At 37.0% G+C, this 25,254-nt stretch overlaps 2 protein-coding genes across 9 annotated transcripts in view; one reads left to right on the top strand and one right to left on the bottom strand.

Annotated features, from left to right (window-relative positions):
* The window catches only part of WDR3 (WD repeat domain 3), a 29,658-nt gene extending 17,863 nt beyond the window's left edge, over window positions 1–11,795 (top strand). For 2 of the 3 annotated variants that reach the window (XM_003892483.3, XM_009216520.3), the window contains exons 14-27: window positions 1,175–1,260; window positions 1,421–1,556; window positions 2,260–2,316; window positions 3,364–3,464; window positions 3,684–3,795; window positions 3,935–4,069; window positions 4,353–4,403; window positions 4,884–4,949; window positions 5,411–5,503; window positions 5,985–6,032; window positions 6,718–6,761; window positions 8,492–8,620; window positions 10,323–10,416; window positions 11,029–11,795. In XM_003892483.3, the coding sequence (XP_003892532.1) occupies window positions 1,175–1,260; window positions 1,421–1,556; window positions 2,260–2,316; window positions 3,364–3,464; window positions 3,684–3,795; window positions 3,935–4,069; window positions 4,353–4,403; window positions 4,884–4,949; window positions 5,411–5,503; window positions 5,985–6,032; window positions 6,718–6,761; window positions 8,492–8,620; window positions 10,323–10,416; window positions 11,029–11,184 (1,308 nt within the window). In that variant the 3' untranslated portion in view covers window positions 11,185–11,795. The other variant, XM_021922748.2, reaches the window with a different exon arrangement.
* The window catches only part of SPAG17 (sperm associated antigen 17), a 232,623-nt gene continuing 212,366 nt past the window's right edge, over window positions 4,998–25,254 (bottom strand). For 4 of the 6 annotated variants that reach the window (XM_021922743.2, XM_021922725.2, XM_031652336.1 and 1 more), the window contains 4 exons: window positions 23,994–24,054; window positions 20,543–20,687; window positions 17,718–17,857; window positions 5,259–5,453 (listed from right to left, as the gene is read on the bottom strand). In XM_021922743.2, the coding sequence (XP_021778435.2) occupies window positions 17,718–17,857; window positions 20,543–20,687; window positions 23,994–24,054 (346 nt within the window). In that variant the 3' untranslated portion in view covers window positions 5,259–5,453. Of the gene's footprint in view, window positions 5,225–5,258; window positions 5,490–17,717; window positions 17,858–20,542; window positions 20,688–23,993; window positions 24,055–25,254 lie in introns of those variants that run through there. The other 2 variants (XM_021922730.2, XM_017946225.2) reach the window with 2 other exon arrangements.

The following is a 25,254-nucleotide window of genomic DNA, read 5'->3' on the forward strand; positions in this document are numbered from 1 at the left end:
TTTTTGTTTTTTTTTTTGGTCTAATCTTTAGTGTTCATACATGATGCCTTCTTATATACCTGGTAAATGACTAGCTGTCATTATGAAATGAAATCTTGTTTGGCTACTTTTGCTTATCAGCAACATGACATCAATCGCTCACCCTCGTGATTTTTTTGCCAATGTTTTGTAATACTTCTTAAGGGGAAATATTCTCTTGGGCAACATGATGCAGAGAACTGAGTAGACTTTGCTGCTCCTTTTTTTTCCCAAACAAACATCTATGACTGTACAAATTTAGTAATTTTAGCAAGTATGTTAGCCCTTACAAGTCAATAAATATGTGCTCACCTTCAGAGCAGTTCCTGGCAAAAGTATGCTTATTCTAGTAATGGGGCTGTTGCTTAGAAAATCTTGAGATTTTTATTTTTGACAACACCTTAAGAAATTTTGCCCATTTATTTAAATATTCTCAATGGTAGAAAATTTTCATCCATTGAAAGTAGATCTTAGTTTTGGAAAAAAATCTCTGAAGTTTAGAGTGTTTAATACCACTTGGGGTCCAAACAGAACAGCCGTGAGTCTAAAATAGTAATAAATCTTGCATTTGTAGAGTGTTCTATCTTTTCCATAAACTGTGTGGTCTTTTTTTCAACAAAACTAGGGATTATAGAAAGGTTGTTCCTTGTGTTATAAATCTATGAGGTGGCAGAACAGACACTTGAGATCCAGTGTTCTATGTACTTTACACTAACACTACCATGTAACGAGACTAATTTTCTTGATAATGGAAAACAGCTTCCAACATATTTTAAGCAGGGACATTGCAGACTAAATTTATATCCTTCTGAGGCGAATACTTTAAAGAAACGTAGATTTTCCATTCTATGTATATTTTTCAAACTAGTTTACTGAGAGTTTTTTTTTCTTCTTGATGCTAGATAATAGTATAACTAGAACTTTTCATAAGTTATTATTATTTCTGCCTATGTTAGTCGATGGTAGGAATTTTCACATAAGGTTTGTGGCAGCAGACCCAAAAGAGCAGTGAAAGGAGCTAGGGAGAACCACATTTTTCTTAATTTTTATCCCAGGACATTAAATGAAAATACTTTCTTAGACTTTTAAAATGTATCTTCATAGCAAAGTTTTTATGCTAAAGTAGTTTTTAATTGAAATTTCATTTGATTTTCAGCGTGGCTTTGTGACAGGTGGTGCAGATAAATCTGTCAAATTCTGGGATTTTGAGTTAGTGAAAGATGAAAATAGTACCCAAAAGAGGTGAGTAGATATTTTTTTGTACCCATTTTTTGGAGTGAAAATTGGGAGTTATTGAATGGCCTTTTGACATATTGTATCGTTTGTTGTGCTCTAAAGAGTTAGGATTTTTCTGAATTTGTATACTCATTTATTTTTTTCTTGATGTTTTTTGTGGTGCTAGACTTTCTGTGAAGCAAACCCGAACCTTGCAACTAGATGAAGATGTTCTGTGTGTCAGTTACTCTCCCAATCAAAAGCTATTGGCTGTGTCTTTGCTGGACTGTACTGTGAAAATTTTCTATGTTGATACTTTAAAGGTATAGTGGTTATGCCCGGGGATATTTTCCCTTTCTGACTCACTGACCTTAAGAATTTGGGTTGAGGCTATAAAGAAGTGGCCTTGACTGTGCCCAGCAGTAGTACATTTCTAAAAATGTGTGTGTGAATCAAAGCAATGTAAGTATACTAGGGAAGCTAGCATTTTAAAATAATTCTATTGTTCATGAATTTTGTTTAAAGCAAGTTATATTTCATGTGTTCAAAAAATCTTGCGGACAGAAAATTCTGTCATACTAAGTAGTCATAGAGCATTGCTAGGTGTCCTGGGCAGTGATTTCACACTTGGCTATGTATTAGGATCATCTAGATTGCTTTTAAAAATACAGATTACTGAGCCCTATACCCAGAGAGTTGAGAGGACCAGGTTGGGCCTGGGAATTTTTTTGTGAAACAAGTGCCCTGGAATCTTTTCAGTGAAGAGATCCAGAGATCTGACTGAGGCAGTAAGCTTCTGGGGGCCTCCTTGCCTCCACTATACTGCAGTATTTTTGGCAAGTGCATGGAGGATCTGTGTAGTGGACACAGGTACTCCTACAAAGCTGTCTTTTGTGGGTTGTCTTTGAAAATACAAATATAAAGCAATTTAAAAATGTGTTTAAAGTTATATTTTAGATCTACATGTTATAAATTATACCCATATTTTATAGACAGACATTAATTATTATTTTTTTTAATGTTTAGTTTTTTCTCTCACTGTATGGACACAAACTACCTGTTATATGCATGGACATCTCTTATGTAAGTAAAGTTCAAATAGTGTCTCAGTAATAGTTGTCTTTTCTGAAGCAGATACTTTCTTAATTCTGGCTTGATATCTTCATTTTAGATTATTTGTTTTTATCATCATTCTTTCTTCAAAAACAGTCTCAAATTAATATATATTGTGTCTTATATATATTACTTTAATGTTTTCAGAATAATTTTGCAAATATTATCTCTATCCTTCTTGTAGCTCTCCCAAATAGTACTTTGTTGTTTAAAATACTATAATTGGTAGAGTACACTAAAATATGAAAGACTTTTAAAAAGGCATTCCGTTTTGTTCTGAAGGATAATGCTGCTGAGGAGCTTGGATTTATATTTGGATAGTTATGGTATTTTACACTATGTAAACTTTTGGTCTCTTGACCAAAATCATTTATTTCCCAATATCTAGTTTTGATTAGAAGTGGCAATGTATATTAAAAAAAAGGTCTATTCTGCAGAGCGAGACTCCGTCTCAAAAAAAAAATGTCTATTCTGTGTGAAAGGAGTTGACCTCATAGCTGTCTGTGATCAGTGTACTAACAATGTTAAGTTACAGTGTTAAATATATTTCTTTCTTTCTTTTTTTTTTATATTGACAACCATTTGAACCAGGCATTGAAATAGGAGAGATAAGAGAAATAGTGATAGGGAATGTGGGATACATAAACATTCTAATAGAGGCTTTCTCGGCTTCTCTTCTGTTTCTCTCTCCCACTTTCTTTCCAAATCCCCTGCCAGAGATTAGAGAATCTTTTTCCTATCTAAAAAAGTAAATAGATAACCCTACATCAAGGCATAGCACTGCCCTGTGGCAATATGAAAGTATGTAAGCCACAGTGTTCATACTTTTACTTAACAAACTTTTTAAGTATCTCTGTAGGTAAGAGCAAAGAATTCAGTGTTTTTAGTAGAGATGAAATCAGTTTTTTGGCTTCATTTTAATGTGTTTGAAAGAAATGGGTTAAATATTCTGGTTACCTTTTTATTCATATACAGAATTCAAAAATCAAGGTAATATTTTACTTTTATTTGCCATAGGATGGAGCACTTATAGCAACTGGCTCCGCTGATAGGAATGTGAAAATCTGGGGTTTGGACTTTGGGGACTGCCACAAGTCTCTCTTTGCGCATGATGACAGGTACATACAGTCTTTTCAGATGCCTCCCTTTGAGTTATCTGTAAGTATCACTTTCCTTGAGCATCTGCATCTATTTTTCAGTGTTCTCAGGCAGTGATATAAGTTCTAAAATACAGTTAGACAGTCTAGAACTAGCTAGTCAAAAGCTATTTATGTGTGTAAAACTCTTTTTACTAACCTGGAATTTGTTGACATTTTAATATTTCTGTCATTTTTCAGTGTGATGTACCTACAGTTTGTACCCAAGTCTCACCTCTTCTTCACTGCTGGAAAAGACCATAAGATTAAACAGTGGGATGCAGACAAATTTGAACACATACAGACTCTGGAGGTAACCACATGCCTGCTTTGCTTGCTCGGTACTTAAAAAATACTTTTAAGAATATTTACATTACCCACTAAGAGTGGTCTATGAATGAGATATTCTTGAGGTGTTTTTTTTTTGTTGTTGTTGTTTTTCCCCCCTCCAGGGGCATCACCAGGAAATATGGTGTTTGGCTGTAAGCCCCAGTGGAGACTATGTTGTATCATCGTCCCATGACAAATCTCTGAGACTTTGGGAGAGAACAAGGGAGCCTCTTATTCTTGAGGAAGAAAGGGAAATGGTAAGAACTTTAGGCTTGGTTACAAATATGCCAGTGGGTATCTGACAGGCTGTCCTAGTTGAAGTTTTCTGTGTAGTGCAGTTATACCTCATTCATTACAAGTCCAAGAACCTTCAGGAGATCTGTTCAAGACCATTGTCACCCATTTCAGAAGCTAGGCAGAGATAAAGATGCCATTAGGGGGATTATGTTGTCAAAGAAGCACCGTCTTGCTGCCTCATTTCTCTTTATATAGAGACCGTGTTTTTTCCTCTCAAATTAATGTATATCTATCTTATGGCAGGAAAGAGAAGCAGAATATGAGGAGAGTGTGGCCAAAGAAGACCAACCAGCAGTAAGTAAATTTGGGGGACCTTGAGATTATGCCCCATATATAGTTATCTTATTGAAATTGACTATAATGTCCAGAATTTCTAATAGGATTAAAATTGAGGCTAGAAGTTGAAGGTATCACCAGCTGATAAAGAATCTGTGTGATTCTTTCTTTTCAGCTGTATATCCCAATTTTGTGGTTCAAGTGATTGACCAAATTTGCTATTGAATAATTATCATTCTGGCAATTGAGGCTTTAGGGAATTATTTTATTCACTGTAGAGCAAAAATAAACATTAGAAAATTTGGATATTCTCTTTTAAAACATGTGCAAGATATTCTTATGATAATACATATGCTAAGTACTGTTACTGGTAGCTGGTAACACTGTTAGTATTTTCATAAAATAATAATAGCTGTTCTTATATGGATATAAGATTAATTTATCAGCTCTTTAACTCTGGTCAACAGTGTTGTTCAAAGATTTCTTTGTTTCTGGCAGGTTCCAGGAGAGACTCAAGGCGACAGTTACTTTACTGGGAAAAAAACTATCGAAACAGTGAAAGCAGTAAGTTGATATAGAATGTGGTTTCTCGTTTTTTAATAAGATCTCAACTTTTTAGTGAAAGTTTTATTCTGTATCAACCAGAAAGCCATTTTTTGGCAAAAAGTTCATGAGATTTAAAGATGGGGATTTAACCTGTTTTCTTCTCTTGTAACCAAAGATGGGAGTAGTCCTGAATCTCTGATCAGTATGTGCTCCTTTCAGGGGTTCCTGGGACCTGCCCTATTCAGAGTGTCTAGGTATCATCCCACCTGAGTCCACGACACTTAGTCTTCTCCCTGTACATTAAAAAATAAGAAAACCAAAAATGTCTTTAAACGCTTTTTGGCACTCTATTGGCACATCTTTATTAAACGGATTGAAGCTATTTCATTTGGCAAATTTCTAGTCAGCTCTTCCAGTTTCAGTGTCCTGGGATGATGGAGTGTGTTGTGATGATTTCTTTCCTTTGTCATCATCTGTAGGCTGAGAGGATTATGGAGGCTATTGAGTTGTACCGAGAAGAAACTGCAAAAATGAAGGAACACAAAGCCATTTGTAAAGCTGCAGGGAAAGAGGTAATAAGAGAGTATAGTAAGTTACAGTATCAATAAAAGGATTTCCCAAGGAGAAAAACCATTGTTTTGGGATTTATTAGCTAAGATCAGGATATGCAATAAATGGAGTAGAATCTTTCCAACTCACTACATTAGAAGAAATTGAGGAACTGTGGGAAGAAGGGCACTTGGTCTTAGTGAAAGCGAAGGAAAGGAAATTACAGATTGAGGTGATTACTGTCTTGAGTAGAAACTCACGTTCCTACTTTGGTTTGGGAGGCAGGGTAACCATTTCAGATTTCTAGATAAAATACATTGTTCCAGCTCATTCATGAATACTATAGAAACTAACAGGCTTGATAATTCTTTTACACTCTGTCAGTTTTTTAGGGTCTCTTTTTTCTCTTTTCAAAATTATAAAATACTGTTACTACTCTGTCTATAACAAATGCTATACAAGTCTCAGGTTTTTTAATGACTTGATTTAATAATTTCTTCATAGGTTCCACTTCCCACCAACCCCATCCTAATGGCTTATGGCAGTATCTCAGTAAGTAAAATGTCTAATGGTTTCCCCTTGGTTATTCAAAGTTACTTACAAGGACAAGAAAGGAAGTAGAGGCATTATGATTTGGGGATGGATTACTGGGAATACTTTGTCTTTAAAAGTCTCTTTTGAATCTTGGCATTCTCTAAGATATTTTGTATTTCAAAAGCACCACTTTAGTGTAACTTCCCAAGCCAGCCTTTTTGATTGGACTGGACTGGCATTCTTCTATTTTCTAGTGCTTGTTTATGTTTAGTGTCCAAAGCCCTGTGAAGATTCTGTTCATCTAAATTAACTTTCGAATCAGCCTTCAGAGGGAAAGTTGACAGAAACCAGTCTGATGAGATAAAGAAGAGAGAGGGGAAGAATAATGGGAGAATGTATGTTTATCTAGTAATCTCTAATTAGTATTTTACTTGCATGTCTCATCACAGTAATTTTGTGAGTCAGGGTATCTTCACCTTATAGATAAGGAATCTGGCTTGACTTGTAGCATAGTTGGTAAGGGGCATAGTTTGATTGTGAACCGAGATCTGGCTTACTCTAAACTCATGCTGATCTTACTATTTTAGAATACTTTTTCTGAAATAAGAAAGAGGGGTTCCTGTTTTATAGGAGATAGAAATTAGAGAACTTTAGTAGAAACCAACCAAGAGTATCACTAATGGTGTTAATCCTTCCTTTATAGCCTTCAGCTTATGTATTAGAGATTTTTAAAGGCATCAGGTCAAGGTGAGTGAGTCCTTGTGCACAATTTTTATAATCTGTCAGCATTTATGAAATGCTTATCTGAATGGGAAATAAATAGAAATTATAATTGATGGTTATCTTTCTTATAGGTTTAACTATATAAAAGTTTTGATGGGAAATAATTTATAATGTTCTTTTTCAAGTGCTAGAACTAGGAAGTTCCTTCTAAAGTATGAAGAGAGATGCTTTTAAGGACAAATAAAAGGGAGTGATTTATGTTGTAGGCCATGAAATAATATATAATTCAATTAGAAGCACCAACTGTTAATTTTTTTTTATATTTTGGCTTCTTTTCTATGTACATACACAATTGGAATAATATATAAAGTTTTATATTCTGTTCTTTTTCACATATTTCCTGAACATTTGTTTGTTCATATTGTTAAAAAAAAAAAAAATTCATTGGATTCAGAATTATTCCATTGTATGAATAATTACTGGATATTGCATTTGTTTCTCCTTTTTGGCTATTATCAGTGGCTTCACTGAATATGTTTACACATATATCTTTGTCATCATTATTGATTATTTTTCTTAAGAGTCCTAGCAGCCTAATAACTGACCAGTAGGCATGAGCTTTTTTATATTGCCAAATTACTTTCCAGGGTGATTATACTGATTTTTAGTAGGCTTTAAAAAATTTGTTGCCAGTGTGAGAGGCAAAAGGTAATATTGTTTATTTTCATTTCTTTTGACTATTAATGAAGTTAAAATTTCAGCATATTTGTTGACCATTTGTATTTTTTCTTGTGAATTTTTAGTTATCTCTTTTTGCTCTTAAGTATTATTTTACTGTTTTTTAAAGAACTCTGACTGGGCACAGTGGCTCATGTCTGTAATCTCAACATTTTAGGACGCTTGAGACCAGAAGTTTGAGACCAGCCTGGGCACCATACTTTATTTTCTTTGTCATACATTTTTGCAATAATTGTTATATTATTGGTGATTTTCCTTTTGATTTCATTCATGAGTTTGAACTACTGAAGGCTATCATTTTCATAATGAACCACAATATCTACATATATATTCTTTTTTTTTTTTTTTTTTTTTACATATATATTCTTTACAAGAAATAACACCTGTCTTAGGATAAAGATGAAACTTCACTACAGGAATGTAAAAGAAAATTGATTAATGTGGAGGTTATGATACATTTGAAGATAGGAAGATTCTGTGTTTTAAAGATTTAATGTTTCCTAATTAATAGGTTTGTAATCCCATTTGATATCCTCTTAAGATTTTAAATTGGAATTGATGAAATAATACTTGAGCTAGTTCTAGAGGGAACTATTTTCCCAGATTAAAAGGCTACAAAATTAGCAAAATTAAAATAGTGTAGGATTGGTATCAGGATCAATCATCATGTCAGGATAAGTCATCATAATAGACTCTAATGGACTCAATATATGGTAAAAGAATATCAAATGAAGATGGAATGTTCAACAAAAGGCTTTGGAGAAATTGTTTATCTGGAGGGAAAAAGTTAGATTTTCCCATCATGCCATTGACCAAAATGTATTCCAAATAGATTAAGATGTTAAATACAAAAAACAAAGGGAGTCATCTAGCTTATAGATGAATATTTAACTCTACACAAGGTGTATTCAAGTATAAAATCAGTAGAAAAAGTAATAAAGGGAAAGATTTAAAAATTGACCATTTTAACAATGTTAACAAATGCGGCATTTTTATATCTATTTTTTCTTTTTCAGTGAACTGGAAGAATCTCTACTTGTGCTGCCTTTTTCTTATGTCCCAGACATTCTTAAACTCTTTAACGAATTCATTCAGCTGGGCTCTGATGTTGAACTTATATGCAGGTGCCTCTTCTTCCTCCTCAGGTAACATCCTTTTCCAAAGAATACCATGTCTTTTCAGCAGAACTGCTTCAGTAGTACCTTAACTGAAGCTGTCAACACTTGGGGATTAAGAAATAGTATGCCAAACTCAGTGGCTCACCCTTGTAATCCCAGCACTTTGGGAGGCCGAGGTGGGTGGATTGCTTGAGCCTAGGAGTTTGCTACCAGCCTAAGCAATCAGTCTTGCCTTTAAAACAAGGATCATGATGACCCACCTCTTTAAGTAAGAAGTCATGGTAATACATTGCTCAGGAATCCTTACTCAGTCATAGGCCTCTGTGTTACAATCTAAGATAGCTTTGGTTCTAGTCAGTTTAGCAAAAGCCAATTACGATTGGCCAATTTGCCTCATTTGTTGTTTATTTGAAGCCAAGCTTGTCTAACCTGTGGCCCGCAGGCCACATGTGGCCCAGTACGGCTTTGAATGTGGCCCAATGCAAATTTGTAAACTTTATTAAAACATTATGATTTTTTTATGATTTCTTTGTTGTTGTTGTTCATCAGCTATCATTAGTGTATTTTATGTGTGGCCCGAGACAATTCTTCCAATGTGGCCCAGGGGAGCCAAAAGGGTGGACATTCCTGTTTTAAAGTGTTTAGTGTAAGCTAACAGGTTTTGCTTTGTCCTTATACCAACATTTTAAGGAAGTCAGTTTATTTATCTTGGTCTCTACAGGTGCAAATGGAAATGTAGGGGCATATATAGAGGTAAACTAAGAAACATAAAGCAAATATGTTCATTAGGTTGTATTCTTAAATATGAAGAATTCTGTTAATAGGTAGTTGAGAAGAATAGGTGTACAAAGACTTGATATTCTTCTCATCTCTCACCCTCATTCTCAAGCTGTTACAGCAGAGAACAGAGATGGAGACAAATTGAATATTCCTTCAAATACTGTTATGAAGACAAAAACTGGTCAGCCAATGCCAGATAGTTAAACAGGTATATTTAGTAAATTGACCAAATAGGTATTTGGTGAATTGGCCTGGTTTTATGATTTTTAACCCTCCATTTCTTATACTCTATCCAGGATAGTAGCAAGAAAAGAAGAAGAGTATGTTTTGTTGCCATATTCATAATTTGGGGCAAGTTGTAAAGACATAACTTCATATTTAACCATATTACTAATAATTTCTTTTACTGCTATGGCATATGTGCTATTGAATTAGGGTTGCTGGTTCTACAAGAAACCCTGAATACTTATAGCGTATCAGAGGGTTATAGATGGGTGCTACCTGACAGGTACAGCAGGGTCATCAAGGATATCTTGGTACTCTGGGTCAGAGTTTGAATCTCTCATGAATGTCTCTCTTTTTTGCTGTGGCTTTATTAGAAGTATTAATGCAACTTTTTTGAGTTAGCATTTCTTAGAAGGCTCATTCTGTCTTTGAGTTTTCCATAAAGTACCACTCAAAATCTGTAGCCACTGGCAAGTTGCTGGGCTGGGAAAAGAGCCTTTGCAAATGAGTTGAATGTGTCATAAGGTTTAGGACAGTATTTTTTAAGTTATCATCAAATTGACCTGAATAGTAGAGAAAGAAATTTCTTTGGCTTTTTTTTTTTTTTTTTTGCTCGAAACATTTCTATAATGTATATTTTGTTGTTGCTTTGATATTTTATCTGTTTACTGTGTCTAGCCATGTTAGGTTCAACATGACTGACTGTGTTTTATTTTTCTATTAGGATTCACTTTGGACAGATCACTAGCAATCAAATGCTTGTGCCAGTGATAGAAAAATTAAGGGAAACAACTATTTCAAAAGTCAGCCAAGTCCGGGTAAGTGTCTTTGTATAGAGATAAAATAATGAGGCAAATTCCTAGTGTGATTTAGAAGTAGTATAGTATTGCTGGCCGGGCGCGGTGGCTGAAGCCTATAATCCCAGCACTTTGGGAGGCTGAGATGGGCGGATCACGAGGTCAGGAGATCGAGACCATCCTGGCTAACACGGTGAAACCCTGTCTCTACTAAAAAATACAAAAAACTAGCCGGGTCAGGTGGCGGGCGCCTGTAGTCCCAGCTACACGGGAGGCTGAGGCAGGAGAATGGCATAAACTTGGGAGGCAGAGCTTGCAGTGAGCTGAGATCCGGCCACTGCACTCCAGCCTGGACAACAGAGCGAGACTCCGTCTTCAAAAAAAAAAAAAAAAAAAAAGTAGTAGTATAGCCTTACTGTGCTTTGTCTTTAGCAGTACCTACCACCGATAAATTCATATTTGAGATAGTTTTCATTGGAATTAGTAGGAATAGAAAAAACAAACAAGAAAAGTTCTTAATGAGGGAAAGATAAGTAACAACACCTGAAGCTTTGGTTCCCCTAACTCTCATACGCTGCTGTGATGAACTGAAGTGGGAGAAAAATTTTTAATATTTCTTGTATTGCACTCCAGGATGTTATCGGCTTCAATATGGCTGGTCTTGATTATCTCAAGAGGGAATGCGAGGCAAAAAGTGAAGTTATGTTTTTTGCTGATGCTACTAGCCACTTGGAAGAGAAGAAGAGGAAGAGGAAAAAGAGGGAGAAACTGATTCTAACATTGACTTAGAAGTGAAATGTGGTGGGGTTTTTTTTAACTTTTTCCTTAAAAGGACTCCTAAACTAAGCACAGAAGAGTTGGCGTCATCTTAAAAATACCAAATAACAGAAGATCACATTGCAGACGATGTCAGGATGTGGTTCCCAACTTTGCCTGGGGGAATTCCAACATGAGATTATAGGCTGGCTCCATTTCTTGGACTTAAAATGCATGATTAGTTTAAAAATCTTTCTGTGCTCTCAAAGCTTGAGCCTTGCAGCTCAAGCTTGTTGTTCCCTTTATATTCTAGCAGGGAATAAATAATTGTTTTAATTAGGTATATGTTTCATTGGAGTTGAAATTAACATTTCAAAAATTTTTCTTATTTTTTTATGGCAGATAATTTGCCATTTATTTATATTAGGTTTTACTGCCTATTGAGACAACCAGGTGCATAATGGATTGCCCTCTGGCCATAAAAATGCAGTATCATGGACTCTTAGAACTAAAAAGGACTGTAAAAAGTACCCAGAACAGCCTCCTCAGACTTAACCTTCTGCAAGTTATATCTGTATATAAGAAGATTCTAATTGATAACTGTTTATACTTTTCTGAATAAAATAATTGTTTCTAATTAAAAAGTAGCCAAGCTAAGATGCTTGGCTGGGCTTCTGAGGAATTAATACACGTGTGTGTGTGTGTGTGTGTGTGTAGGTACATATATAGTTGACGCTTGAACAATGCAGGTGATGGGGTGCTGACCCGCCCCTCGCACAGTCAAAAATCTGCATATAACTTGTGATTCCCCGAAGTCTTAATTACTAGTCGCCTGTTACTGACTGGGAGCCTTACTGATGTATTATATATATATTGTATACTGTATTCTTAAAAGAAAATGTTACTTAGAAAATCATAAGAGAAAATACATTTACTGTATTTATCCATACTATAAGTGTATGTCATCTGTTTATAAAATGAATTGTCTGTCTGGAGTGGCAGACAACCATAGCTGCAGACCTCAACATGATACCTATCAAGCAATCAGCTTTTTCTTGTAATGTCATCACTTTTCTCTGCTTTTTGGGAGCATTGTGATATGCAGTTGACTGGGGCGATGAATTGTTCATGCACTGGTGATTAGTGTCACACAGCATTTGAAGTGCATACTCACAACACTTGAGCTCACTGCAGTAGCAACAGGAGGTGGCTGTGAAATTATTTCACTAATATACTGTGCATTACAGTTCATTTTATGCAGCTGTGATTTAATGCTGCATCTTTACATTTTTTTTACGTTTCTCTCAAAACTGTGAATTGTACCATGTATGATCTGTATTTGTATGTGTTAATTTTGATAAAATAATAGATTTGCCTGTATTTTATGGCAGTAAATGATAAAATATTCTAGTATCTACATATATTTTATACATTCATGATATAACTGCTTTTTTCCTAATTTTTTTCATCTGAAACTTTTCTCATTGTTTCAAATCTCCAAAAATTTTTCCAATATATTTATTGAAAAAAATCTGGGCTGGGTGCAGTGGCTCACACCTGTAATCCCAGCACTTTGGGAGGTGGGCGGATCATGTGGTCAGGAGTTGAAGACCAGCCTGGCCAACATGGTGAAACCCCATCTCTACTAAAAATACAAAAAACTAGCTGGGCGTGTTAGCAGGCACTTGTAATCCCAGCTACTCAGGAGGCTGAGGCAGGAGAATCGCTTGAACCCAGCAGGCGGAGATTGCAGTTAGCCAAGACTATGCCACCATTACTCCAGCCTGGGCAACACAGTGAGACTCCATCTCCAAAATAATAATAGTAAAAGAAATCTGTACAAAAGCGGAGCCATGTGGTTCAAACCCATGTTTTTCAATGAATTGTCTACTGTATATCTTAATGTTAAGGATTGGGGAAGTAGGAATGTTCTAGGAAAAGATATTAACAGATACCTGTGGGTCTGGGCTTTTCTTTTGGGGAAGTTTATAAATGACTAAATCATACTCCTTGTTATAGGCCTGTTTAGATGTTCCGGATCTTCTTCAGACAGTTTTGCTTTTTATCCTTTTTGTTGTTATTAATCTCAAAGACTTAAAACAATGGTTTCTATCTGTCTGTGAATTTGGTCATTTCAGCCAAGTTACTGTGTTGTGGGGCCACCATTTTCTTTTCAGGCTCAGAGCTGCAGTTCTTGTGGCTTGGCGATTTGTGTCCCAAACCACAAGTCTTAATGTTCTTGAGCATAACACAGTCACTGAAGGGAAGTAAGGAATGCAGTGGTGTTATTTGTCGGGCAGAATAAATAAGTGAATTTTGGCATAGAGTTTCTGAAGGCGTAACTATGAAAGGCAAGAGAATAGGCAGGCAGGATAATGCGTTCTAGGTGCTTTCCAAGGAGTCAGTGTTGTTTAGGCAGCTATTTCTGCCACCAGGGAGAGGAGTTAATTCTTGAAAAATAATTTAATTTTTATGAGAACAGAGGTTGAATCAATGTTCTTCTTAGAGTTGCTCATCAGAACATAAATGTCACTTTCTAGTAACATTTTTGATGGTTTCCAAACCAAAACAAGTTCCAGGAGGGCATTCTAGATGTATACATCATTAATAATTCCTCTTATGTTAAAAGTTGCTGTTTTCCCATAGCTTTGCCACCATTTATAATTCAAAAGCCTGATAGTGCTAGGGAATGTAAAGATGTTTCTGTCTGCTAAGTGTTATGCAAATCAAAGAGAAGGGGAACTTTTATGATAAAGTGACATGTACAGAACCTAGCTAAGTTACAACTTTTGGTCAAAATACTTGAAACTCTTTAACCCTAAAAGTTTAAGGTCAACAGGTGCATTATAAAGTAAATTTTAGGCCAAGCACATTTCTAGTCATTAAGTCAGTATTCATTGCCTTAGCCATTGGCTGTATATAATCCTTAATATAAAAACTATTTAATGACTAACATCTCTTGCATATTGTGAAGTAAGTTACCTGTAGAAATTCTGTAGTACCATAAAGAAAAGCCTTTTGAGATTGCAGTGAGCTGAGATTGTGTCATGGCACTCCAGTCTGGGCAACAGAGCGAGACTCCATTTAAAAAAAAAAAAGGCTCTTGAATTGTTTATTGAGAGTAAAACATTTAGGCTTATTTTTTTAAATGTATATATCCATCCACTTAGAGAAAATATGCTTAACAATTTTGAAATTCACTGGCTAGAAGCTAGGTGCTTTGTATATTTGGCATTAAATTGTTTCTCAATGGCAAATGTCATAAATCATATCTCATTCTAAAGAAATCTAGCAAATCTCTAGCACAGATCTAGGACAGTGCCCAGGAAAGCAATGGTATCTGTTGGTAGGTACAGGACTATATATAGGACTCTATTCACTTATCAACTGTAAATGATGAGCCTGCTCAATGCAGCCTTTTCAGGCCAGGTTAGTCTTCAGAAAGAGAGGGAGGCTGTGAGCAGAAGCTTAATGAAGAAACCACATGGGCTTACAGGTACCATCTGCAATCCACCCCCATTCCTCATAATTTAGGATCCTAAGTTTGAGATGGGGCTAAGGTTCTTAAAGGTAGTATCACCATATATTCAAGTCCTTTCTCTTTATTTCTGAGGTTTTTGGGATCCAAGCAGCCGTGGTATGTTTTTAGAACATAGTACACATTGTGTGACAGTCACTGAGCCCAACTCTTATATAGGGCCTCACAGTGTTGCCCTTGTGTATCCCTTACCCTTGAGTATGGGGTCGGACCTAGTGACTGGCTTCTAGTGAACAGAATACAGCAAATGTAATGGGCTGTCTCTTCCAAGATTACGTTATAAAGCACTGAATTCTACCTTGTTCACACTCTGGCTCTTCATGCTTGCTTGCTTGTTCTGATGAACCAAGCTGCCATGTTGTGAGATTCCCTAAAGCGAGGCCTACATGGTGAGGAACCGAGTGGCAGTCTCCAGACAATAGCCAGTGAGGAGCCATGGCCCACAGTCTAACAGCCTGCAAGAAACCGAATCCTGCTGACTGCTGCTTGAGTGAGCTTGAAAGCAGATTCATCCCCAGTTGAGCCAGAAGACCCCACTGAGCTGTGCCTGATTCCTGACTCAAGCTATGAGATCATAAATGTTTATTGTTGTAAGCCACTGTTTTGGGGTGGTTTATGATATAGCAACACATAACTAATACAGCTTCTATAGAGCAAATTACCTAACCTTTTCCTTATTTATAAAATGGGTAGAATAGCACCTACCCACACAGTTATTGTGAAGTGCTTAAAGTTACTACTGTTACTGCATCTATTTAATCTCATTAAGTCTGCAATAATATGCACAAAGAGGCATAAAGACATTATTTAAGACATTTCATCTATTAGGTAGATTCATGAATTACTTTTGATAGATTGGTGCCAACAGGAATTATGAATCTTTGAGAGCTATTCCATAGTTTTCAGAATTGTCTAGCTAGAGATGCAGACTGTACACTTCTCAGTTTGGGCTAACTTCTGAAAGTCGCTGCCGAGAACTGAAATAAACTATGTCCTAATTTAGTGGTTCCCAGAGTGTAGTCCAAAACTACAATATTAAGATATATGTTTGGGGTTGATTACTGTTCCCTGAAAATTCATGTCCACCTGGATTCTGTGAATGTGACCTTATTTGGAAACAGAGTCTTTACAAATGTAGTTAGTTAAGATGAGGTTAGATTAGGGAGGATGAGAATGTTGTATCAGCAGAAACACTGACAGCTTGGACTGAAGGAGAGAGAGAGAGAGAGAGTACAAAATGAAGAAAGGCTGTCAGATTTCTGGAATTCTGTAAGCAGGAAACGGGCTGCCCAGAGGGTAGGACTGTTGCAGAGGGCCAAAGCTGAGGGCTCAGAGGGTGGGGCCAGTGGAGTCTTTGAGGGCCTAGAGGCTGGGATTGGTGGAGCCTCCATGGGCATACAGGGCAGATGGTGCCACCGATTCTCAGTCCTTGGAATCTAATGGAATTTGCTCTTCTGGGTTGCAAAGTTGCTGTAGACCAGTGACTCCTTTATTTCTTCCGTCTTCTCCCTTTTGGCATGGGAATTCATATCCTATGGTGGTCCCACCATTGTATTCTGGAAGCTGGTAACTTGTTTTTCAGTTTCATAGGTCTATAGATGGAAAGGAGGCCAGGACAGTTCATGCTCAGAGCCTCACCCATACCTCATTTAGATGATGAGCTTTGAGACTTTTTGAGTTGGTGATCTTTAGATGAGACTTTAGAGTTAATGCAGGAATGGATTAAGTCTTTGGGGAATATTGGGACGGAGGACTGCATTTTGCACCTGGGGTGAACATGAATTTTGAGGGACCAGAGGGCAGGCTGTACTGGGTTTGGCCCTCCAAAATTCATGTCTAGTAGAACCTGTGAGTGACCTTATTTGTAAATAGAGTCTTTACAGATGTAATCAAGTTAAGATTAGGTCATTCAGGATTAGGGTAGCCCCTAAATCCAATGAGAGAGGCACACAGAGAAATACACGAGGAAGACTGCCCTGTGAAGACAGAGGTAGATGTTGGAGTGATGCCACTACAAGCCAAGGAATGCCAGGGATTCCTGGCAACCACCAGAAATGAGGAGAGATGCGTAGAACAGATTATTCCTCCAGAAGGAACCAATCCTGCTGACACCTTGATTTTGGACTTCTCTCCCTCTAAACTGTGAGAGAATAAATATCTGTTTCTGTAAGCCACCTGGTTTGTGGTACTTTGTTACGGCACCCCAAGGAAATTAATACAATATGTTATTTGCCTTTTTCTCTTATTCTCACTTAGGCATAGAGCTGAGTTTTCCAGAGGGTATATGATGTGTGAATGATAACAGTTTGAATACAGAGCAGATGTGAGAATCCAGTTATGTTCTACTAAGTCAGACATTAAAGAGATTTGCAAAAATAGAAAACAATACTACCTTTATTACATGTTTGTTTTCGAAAAGTTATTTTTCATTAAAAATGTCATTTATATGAATAAACTGGGTTTATTATTTTTAAATTTTTAAAATTTTCCCAGTTTTCTTACTTGGTAAATATTGATATCACTCACATAAACAAAAGCTCTTTGGGATCATCAATCATTTTTAAGACAATAAAAGGAGTCTTGAGTCTAAAAAGTTTGAAAAACACTGGTTTAATTGTAAATTCTCAAGTTCAAGGGCACCTTGGTGTTTGTGTCTGTGCTGCTACTTTTTAGAGAGTAAGATCAACTTTATCTGAACAATGAAATCACTGCTTGAAAGAATGGACTTTAGAATCACATTGAAGTAGTTTAGATTTTTACTTCTTCCACTTAAGAAGTAAGCAAACTATCTGAACCCCTGTTTTCTTATTTATAAAGTGGGAAAAACTGTCTTCTAGATAGCATGAGGATTAGATTTTATAATATATATAAAGGAGTAACTAGTATGGTTATTTAAACAAATATTTTCATTCATTCAGGATAGGTGGCTTATGGGTTTCTGACTATAAGGAGAGGGGAAGAAACCTGGGATCTAATACCTCAAATTTGAATGCTTGACAATCAAATTCCCATTTACTACTTACTGTACCTAATGTGGAGAAACTTTACGAGACATGAAGACTCCAAGTGTGGAGGAATGAATTGCAGAAGTTCTCTGGACCATTGGATTTTCTTTTCCCTGGGGAAAGTCTTTTGGTCGCTTATCATAATTGATGCTTGTTAAAACTGGTAAAATACTTGTTAAGGGCTGTGCTTTTCATGACCAAGTGATTTGCATATATAAACCGAAATAACTCTAGCAACATTAGTTCAACTTTAGGTACCCGTCTATCCAATGCAAATTCTACGTGCTCAGGCTTGGGGGTTAGAGGATGGATATGCCAATGTCTAGAATGTCTTCTGTTCTCCCTGAGGTACATTTCTCTCCTAACTGCGACTGGCTTTCTATAAGGAGTCATCAGCATGGTCAAGCCCCAAACCATATCTACATCAGATTTTGTGGTTTTTTTTTTTTGGTGGGGAAAATGACAGATCTTGGGAAATGGGCTATGAATTATCATTGTTGACATTGGAAGTAATGTCCAATGTAGATAAAAGATCTGATAAGATTTTTTGCCCTTTATCTGTGTCTGACAGTTTCTCTCTAATCTGTAAGCAGGGAAATAGAAAATTTATTATAAATACAAATGATTTCATTGCTATGATCAGCAGCAGTGATTCAGGTATTTGCATCTAATAACCTGTGTGGAGAGGGTAAGGGCACTTGATTTAGTTCCCAGAGGAAGAAACTAGTTCCTTGGCTAGTTTCCTTCTATCACAATGGAAAAACCCTGTCATCACTACTCAAAAAAAGGAAAGGAAAAAGGAAGGGAAGGAAGGTGAGAGGAAGGGAGACTTTCCCAGGGAGGACTTTCCTTTCCTACTTTATATTTTGCTCCATTGTACTTACTGCCATCATTGTTTATGGTTTACTTACTTTGTGTATTGTCTGTCCTCCCACTGGAATGTGAGCTACATAAAGGCAGGGGTTTCTGCATCTTTGAAAGCATAAATGAATGAATGAACTACACTTCATTTATTGACATCAGTGCTATCTGACACAAGTTCCTTGAACTTTCTCCTTCACCTCAGAATGTCTGAATCCTTAGCTATCTTCAGCTTCTCCCTTGCCAAGACTAACCCTTCGGCTCTGTTTTTTTTTTTTTATTATTATTCTTTTGCCCTGTTTTGGATATTGCAGTTTCAATTACTTCTATGCATTCATATTTTTAATATACCTCTTCTGCTCCATTCTCTTCAACCTACAAACACATAGGTCTACACTAAACTGAAAATCCTTCCTATATTCTGTTGCATCCTTGAGGTACCATGTTTTCTTGCTCTTTCCTTTAATAAATTTTCTTGAAAGAATATCCATAACTAATGTTTCTGTTTTCTTAATACAGTCATTCTTTACCTTTTGCAATTTAGTTTTTGTTCCCACCAAATTTAACACTTTAAATCTGAATTTTCTTTGACATTTCAATAGCGCCTGTCAATTGTGTCCATGTTTTCCTTGAAATTCTTCCTAAGGCTTCTGAAGTATTTCATCATTTTCTAATTGCTGCTTCTGTCTCCACTGGCTCCTCTTCCTCCTGTTCCCTAAACCGACTCCAGATTTCTGCTCTTTGCCCATACGTTCAGCCATCACCTCTGTGTAAACAATGCTTAAAATTATTATATCTCCAATTCTGACTTCTCAGTTGAGATCTAATATTACATATCCATGATTCATTACCTCAGCCCAAAACTTTGAAGTTGAACTCTATGTCCTCTTTCTTCCATCCATCAATGACTTCTACCTCAGATTTTGCAGTTTCCTTCCCCCACCATGTCTTTCATTCATATCCCTCTTTTATGTTGACTGTTCCCCCATTCCCACAGTTCTTGTGCTTACACATGGCCCATTCAGGTAGACTTCTAATGGTTCTTTTACACATCCAGTTGTTCCCCTTCAACATGTCCTACACAATAACACTGGATTCATCTTAATAAGGATATGCTGATCATATCACCCACGGAGTCAGGAATCTGCAGTGGTTCACTGCTGCTTAAATAATAAAATCCAAGCCAAGGATTTAAGATCTTTCATAACTTGACTCCAACCTACTTTCCCACTATATTCCTAATACTCAAGCTCTTGGCAAGTTGAACTCCCTGCCAATCATCCCAAACACCTGGAGCTTTCCTGTTGCCATGGTTTGTTCATTCTTTGTACTTAAAGTTCCTGTCAATCAAGTTTTCACATTCTATAAGATCCAGCTCAAATATCAAATAAATATGGAACTATAACACAAGCAGCACACAGTTCATGCCACTGGAGAAAGTACAAAACAGAAATAAAATGTGAAGACTTTATTTCTGCTACTAGATTATATAATGCCTTTTAAGACAGGGTCCATTTATCCATTTTTATGTATGATAAACTATTTCATACAGTACCTTGGAGGTAATAGGTACTTGATATATGTCTAATATCTGTGTGGCTGGAGACACTGATATGGAGGAATGCATGCATAATTCAGTGAATACCCAACCTTTACAATAAGAAGGTATCTCCTATCCTATAAAATTACAATTTTTTGTGATACAGACTTGCCGTTTTGTTATTCTGTCTGATATTCCATAGATAGCCAATAACATTTACATTTATTCAGCTTGAAGTTACTGCACATATACTGTGTGTCAGGTATTTTTTTAGATTTGGCTAGGTGCTTTCAAAGATGGATGAAGATACCCTTTGTCTTAATAAATTTAACTCTGATTTTGAAGATAGAATTAATAAAGTAGAGATGTATTTTGACTTCCATGTTTTCCTCACTCGTGTAATTTCTGCACTATATATGATTACTCAAGTTGAACATTAAAGGATATTTGCTTCCACAGGTAGGAACAGAACCTCATGCTCAGTCATAATCTCAATATTGTGAGAGATGTGTGCTGATCCCCTGGCCCCATCCTCTCCAACAGCCATGGCAAATAACTGTATATTCAGTTCCGTCTGCAAACCAGCTGCCACCTGTAAGACACAAGGTAGCTTTAGGACCAGACAACTCTCAGTTCAAACCTTGCTTTTAATATGAATTTGAGCAAGTTATTTAAACTCTCTTACCTTTGGTTTCTTCATCTATAAATTTTGCACTAATAAATGGTAGTTATTAAAAGCATTTAGCAGAATTACTTCATAATGAAGATAGAATTCCATTAAGTAAAGGGGACCCAGGGTAAATTGTTGAAGGGGCAAACCAGGTTCTATTTAGGAAAAAGCATAAGGAAGCTAAATGCCAGGTTACTGGAAGTAGAACTGAAGGCAAAATTTTGCAATACTCCTAATTGTGTTAGTTTTTGAATGTCGGTAGTGACTTTCAGTAGTGAAATCTGCAATAGGGGCTACTTCAGATAAAGATCAATTTAATCTAATATAAATATAAATCAGGAGGCTGAGGCAGGAGAATTGCTTGAACCCAGGAGGCGGAGGTTGCAGGGAGCCAAGATCGTGCCACTACGCTCCAGTCTGGCGACAGAGCAAAACTCCGTCTCAAAAAAAAAATAAATAAATAAATAAAAAATAAAGAAAGAAAAAGAAAAAATTCACCTCACGGACTTGGTGAGTATCATAACTTTCCTACCCTGTTTCTTGCAGGGGTGTCCACTATTTTGGCCTCCCTGGGCCACATTAGAAGAAGGAGAATTGTCTTGGGTCACACACAAAATATACTAACAGTAACGACAGGTGATAAGCTTAAAAAAATCGCAAAACAATCTCATCATGTTTTAAGAAAGTCTAGGGATTTGTGTTGGGCTGCATTCAAAGCTGTCCCGGGCCATGGGTTGGAAAAACGTGACTTTAGGGTATTCCTAATGTAGGCTGCATAAAATAATGAAGCCAGTAGAGGGAGACAAAATTAGTTGAAATGCCCAACTGCTTAGTTCTGAAAACCCATGGAAGCGGACTGTACCAACAAAGAAGAAACCTGATACAGAAGGAAGAAGGAACACAGCAAGGCACGGGCATCTTGCCTTGTTCCTTGAAAAGAACACTAGCCAGCAAAGAGAGAGCTATTTATGTTTCTAAGTTGCCTCTCCAGGAGGTGGGTTAAAAAGCAGACTTGGGAACAGTTATCTGGAAAAAAAATAAATCTGAAACGACTACATGAAAAGCAATTAGATACAAATGGAATGTTTTCTTCAATATAATTTTATAAATAGTAGAATTGAAAAAGGTTTCCGTTTTTTCAACAATGTACTTGTGAGCGTATGCATGCTGGAGGATATCCAGCAGCAGACCCTTCTCCTCCAAGTCCAGCAGTTGGAGCAGGGCTGGGTAATGATGAAATTCAGCATGAGGAGAGCTGGAACATAGCCATCATACAGGTTTGCCCAGGCTTTGAGCAGATTCATTTAGTGTTGGCAACTAACCAAGCCGAACAGTGGTTAGATTTACATATGGGGAAGTCTACAGATTATATTTTTTTGCCAGAGCCAAAACCTACTATCAAAGCCTGTTGTCAAACTAAAAAAACCTTATAGTATAGAGTGAGCTTCAAAGACTACATGCTGGGTTTTTAGGACCTATAAAGGTTGATCCAACAGCTATTTTGGCTTTTGGCATAATCCCTACTTCAAATTAAAATGAGATTTGCTAACTTCCCAGAACAGTGGAAGAAGGGCTTGTTTTGATTTTTGTCTTTTGCCTTATGTTGTGAAGGTTCTGAAATCTTGACACAGTACAGTGGTGAATTACTTCAGGCCAGTACTTGTGAATTAGTGGATATAATCCCAAAATGTTTCTGTTTGGAGTTTCAGCCTGTATAATACTGTTTTCTGTAGAGCATATTACAGCTAGAAGGGGGCTAAGAAATAATCTGGTCTGAACTTTACAGATGAGGAAAACAAGGCTCAGAGCATTAACTGAACTGCTTGATGGCACAGTCGTGACAATAAGTCAACTGGCTTTGCGCTATACCAAACCAACCCTTCTGTGTGAGCCTATGACTGGGCATGCTTTAAGAGCTTCAGACTCAGGGAGCATTGGGTGCTTGTTAACAGGACTGGATCCTTCTGTGCACCGTTCTCATAGGCCTATGCGCTCTTCCCATCTGTGATGAGTGGGTCACGCGTCTGCCAGACCAACTCACTTCATTCTGTCACTGAATCACACCTCTCTCGAGTACCCACTATGTGCCTGGCTCTGTGAGCGTCTCATGTGTCTTACTCATTTTTATCATCCTCTGTGCCCTGGCCACTTTCAATGGCATATGGGAGGAACTCAAAATTTGCTGAGTGAAGTATGAAGTAAAAGGCGTGTTAAAGCAGCCAGATGATGCACTGATAAAGACTTACAAATGTGACTATTATATTTTAGGATGAACTTATGTTTATATCATCCTATATTTCTGAAATTATAATTTAAAGTGAGAATATGTTATTAATATGCATATTTTTTACTAAACATAACATTTTGGAGGATGTATCAAAGTCAGAATAGGTTGACATTTTTTATTTTGTATTTTCAGAGATCTTTGGAGAAATGAGGCAACTTATGAATTTAATAAATATTATTTCTTGGCTGGGTGTGGTGGTTCATGCATGGAATCCCGTCACTTTGAGAGGCCAAGGCAGGTGGATAACGAGGTCAAGAGTTTGAGACCAGCCTGACCAACATGGTGAAACCCTGTCTCTACTAAAAATACAAAAATTAGCCGGGCGTGGTGGCATGCACCTGTAATCCCAGCTACTCAGGAGGCTGAGGGAGGAGAAGTGCCTGCACCCGGGAGGCAGAGGTTGCAGTGAGCTAAGATCATGCCATTGCACTCCAGCCTGGGCAACAGAGTGAGACTCGGTCTCAAAATAAAAATAAATAAATAAATAAACAAACAAATATGATTTCTTAGTATAGCATTAAATAATATTCTCTGGCAAATACCAAGAGAGCAAATCAGATTTACATAAAATATAAAGAATGGAATAATTATTTTTTCAGTTTGCATAAGGATTTACTTTTTAAAACGGTAGTTTTTATACAACAGTACATAACTGTAATATTGGGACAAGTGAGGTGAGCTTTGGAATTGTTTCCATAGCTGGCAGTTTAACTCTGTTTATGCATAGGATCGGTCTCATGGTTACCACCTGGAATGAATGCCACCAAGCCACATACTGTATCACTATCAGAAATCTTTTGCTTATGATATTAAAAACATTAGACTTATACATAGTTTAAAATGAATGGGCAGAATGATTTCAAAGCCCACTTCACTGGAAACCTATACATATTCATTTGCATGCATGCAAGGACACACAATAGATGACATATAGGACTTACGGGTCCAGGTTTGTAAGTCACTTTCAGTCCTGTGCTGGGTGGGGGCTGCTTTACTTTAAACCTACAAGGCAGCAAGATGAAAATAAATTTATGCCATAATGAAAAACAGGAGCAATGAATAAGCTGGGATGTTATAAAATAAGGAAGGTGTTAATACTTGCTACACAGGAGCCGGGACCATACCATTAAAAAAACAACTTTAATATTCAATTGGGAGAAGAATCTGGGGCCCATTTCACAACTGCCTTTCCAACAGTTTTCATCAGCATAAAATGGGCTCCAACCTGAATTTCAACCCTTTGTTACTGGTTGCTGATGAGCAGCCCAGGCTTGGGCAGTGGGACTGTTTGGCTGGTGTGTGCATTTCAGCGTAGCTGCCAGCATGAACGCAAATGCTGGCAGCTGGGTCGTTAAGTTGAAGAATAAAGGCTCTTTTGGAAGGCAGTGGAGCATGGGAGCCAGCCTTGCTCTATCTTGGTATGGGGTTTGCATGTTTGAGGAGAGGAGAAACAGAAAGGCTCAGAAAATGTCGAAGAACTTGAAAAGCTCTGAGCTCACACATGGTGCTTATTGATCTCTCTCCCTTCCTGTGGTTTGTGGGTTCTGCTTGAAGGTTAAAGACCTGGAGTAAATTAAAATGCCAAGGAAAGCCTACCTCCACTCTGACCCCAACACTGCTTCTTCCTCCATCAACCTTGCTGTCTGCTCTATCGTGGCTGAATTAACAAGCTGAGGAGTGAAATCTCCAAAACTAAAATTTTATACTGGAGCGACAGGACCCGCACGAATGAGTTTTATTAGTTTGAGGTTGACTCTCTATTTCTCCCCACCCACCTTGTTGGCAACAACCTAAAAAATAATAATGTGTGATTTGGTGGCCTGAGTTCCACATCAGATTGTTTCTCAGGAAGCAAAGGTCATTCCTGAAGCTGGGGATTTGCCTCAACTGAAACAACTGAAATAGGACAGGGATCTTTCAAACTGGATGCTTCTATCATTTTGTTTTATCTGATTTCCAATCATCAATCAGAATCACAAACATTCGTGAAGGACTTACCACTGAACTCTGAAAATGACTGCAACTGAAATAAACATATATTCCATTTTAATGGAAGTAATACACATGCTTATGTTTAAGATAGAATAGTGGACATTTTGTACTTGGGAATGGTTTGGTAGAGGTATATGGTTTATTGATCCAATGGAAAGGTTTGAAATTTCACACAAAACAAAGTATTAGTAAAGCAAGGCATATGGTGGG

Source organism: Papio anubis, chromosome 1, assembly GCF_008728515.1.
Source record: "Papio anubis isolate 15944 chromosome 1, Panubis1.0, whole genome shotgun sequence".
Classification (NCBI taxonomy): Eukaryota; Metazoa; Chordata; class Mammalia; order Primates; family Cercopithecidae; genus Papio; species Papio anubis.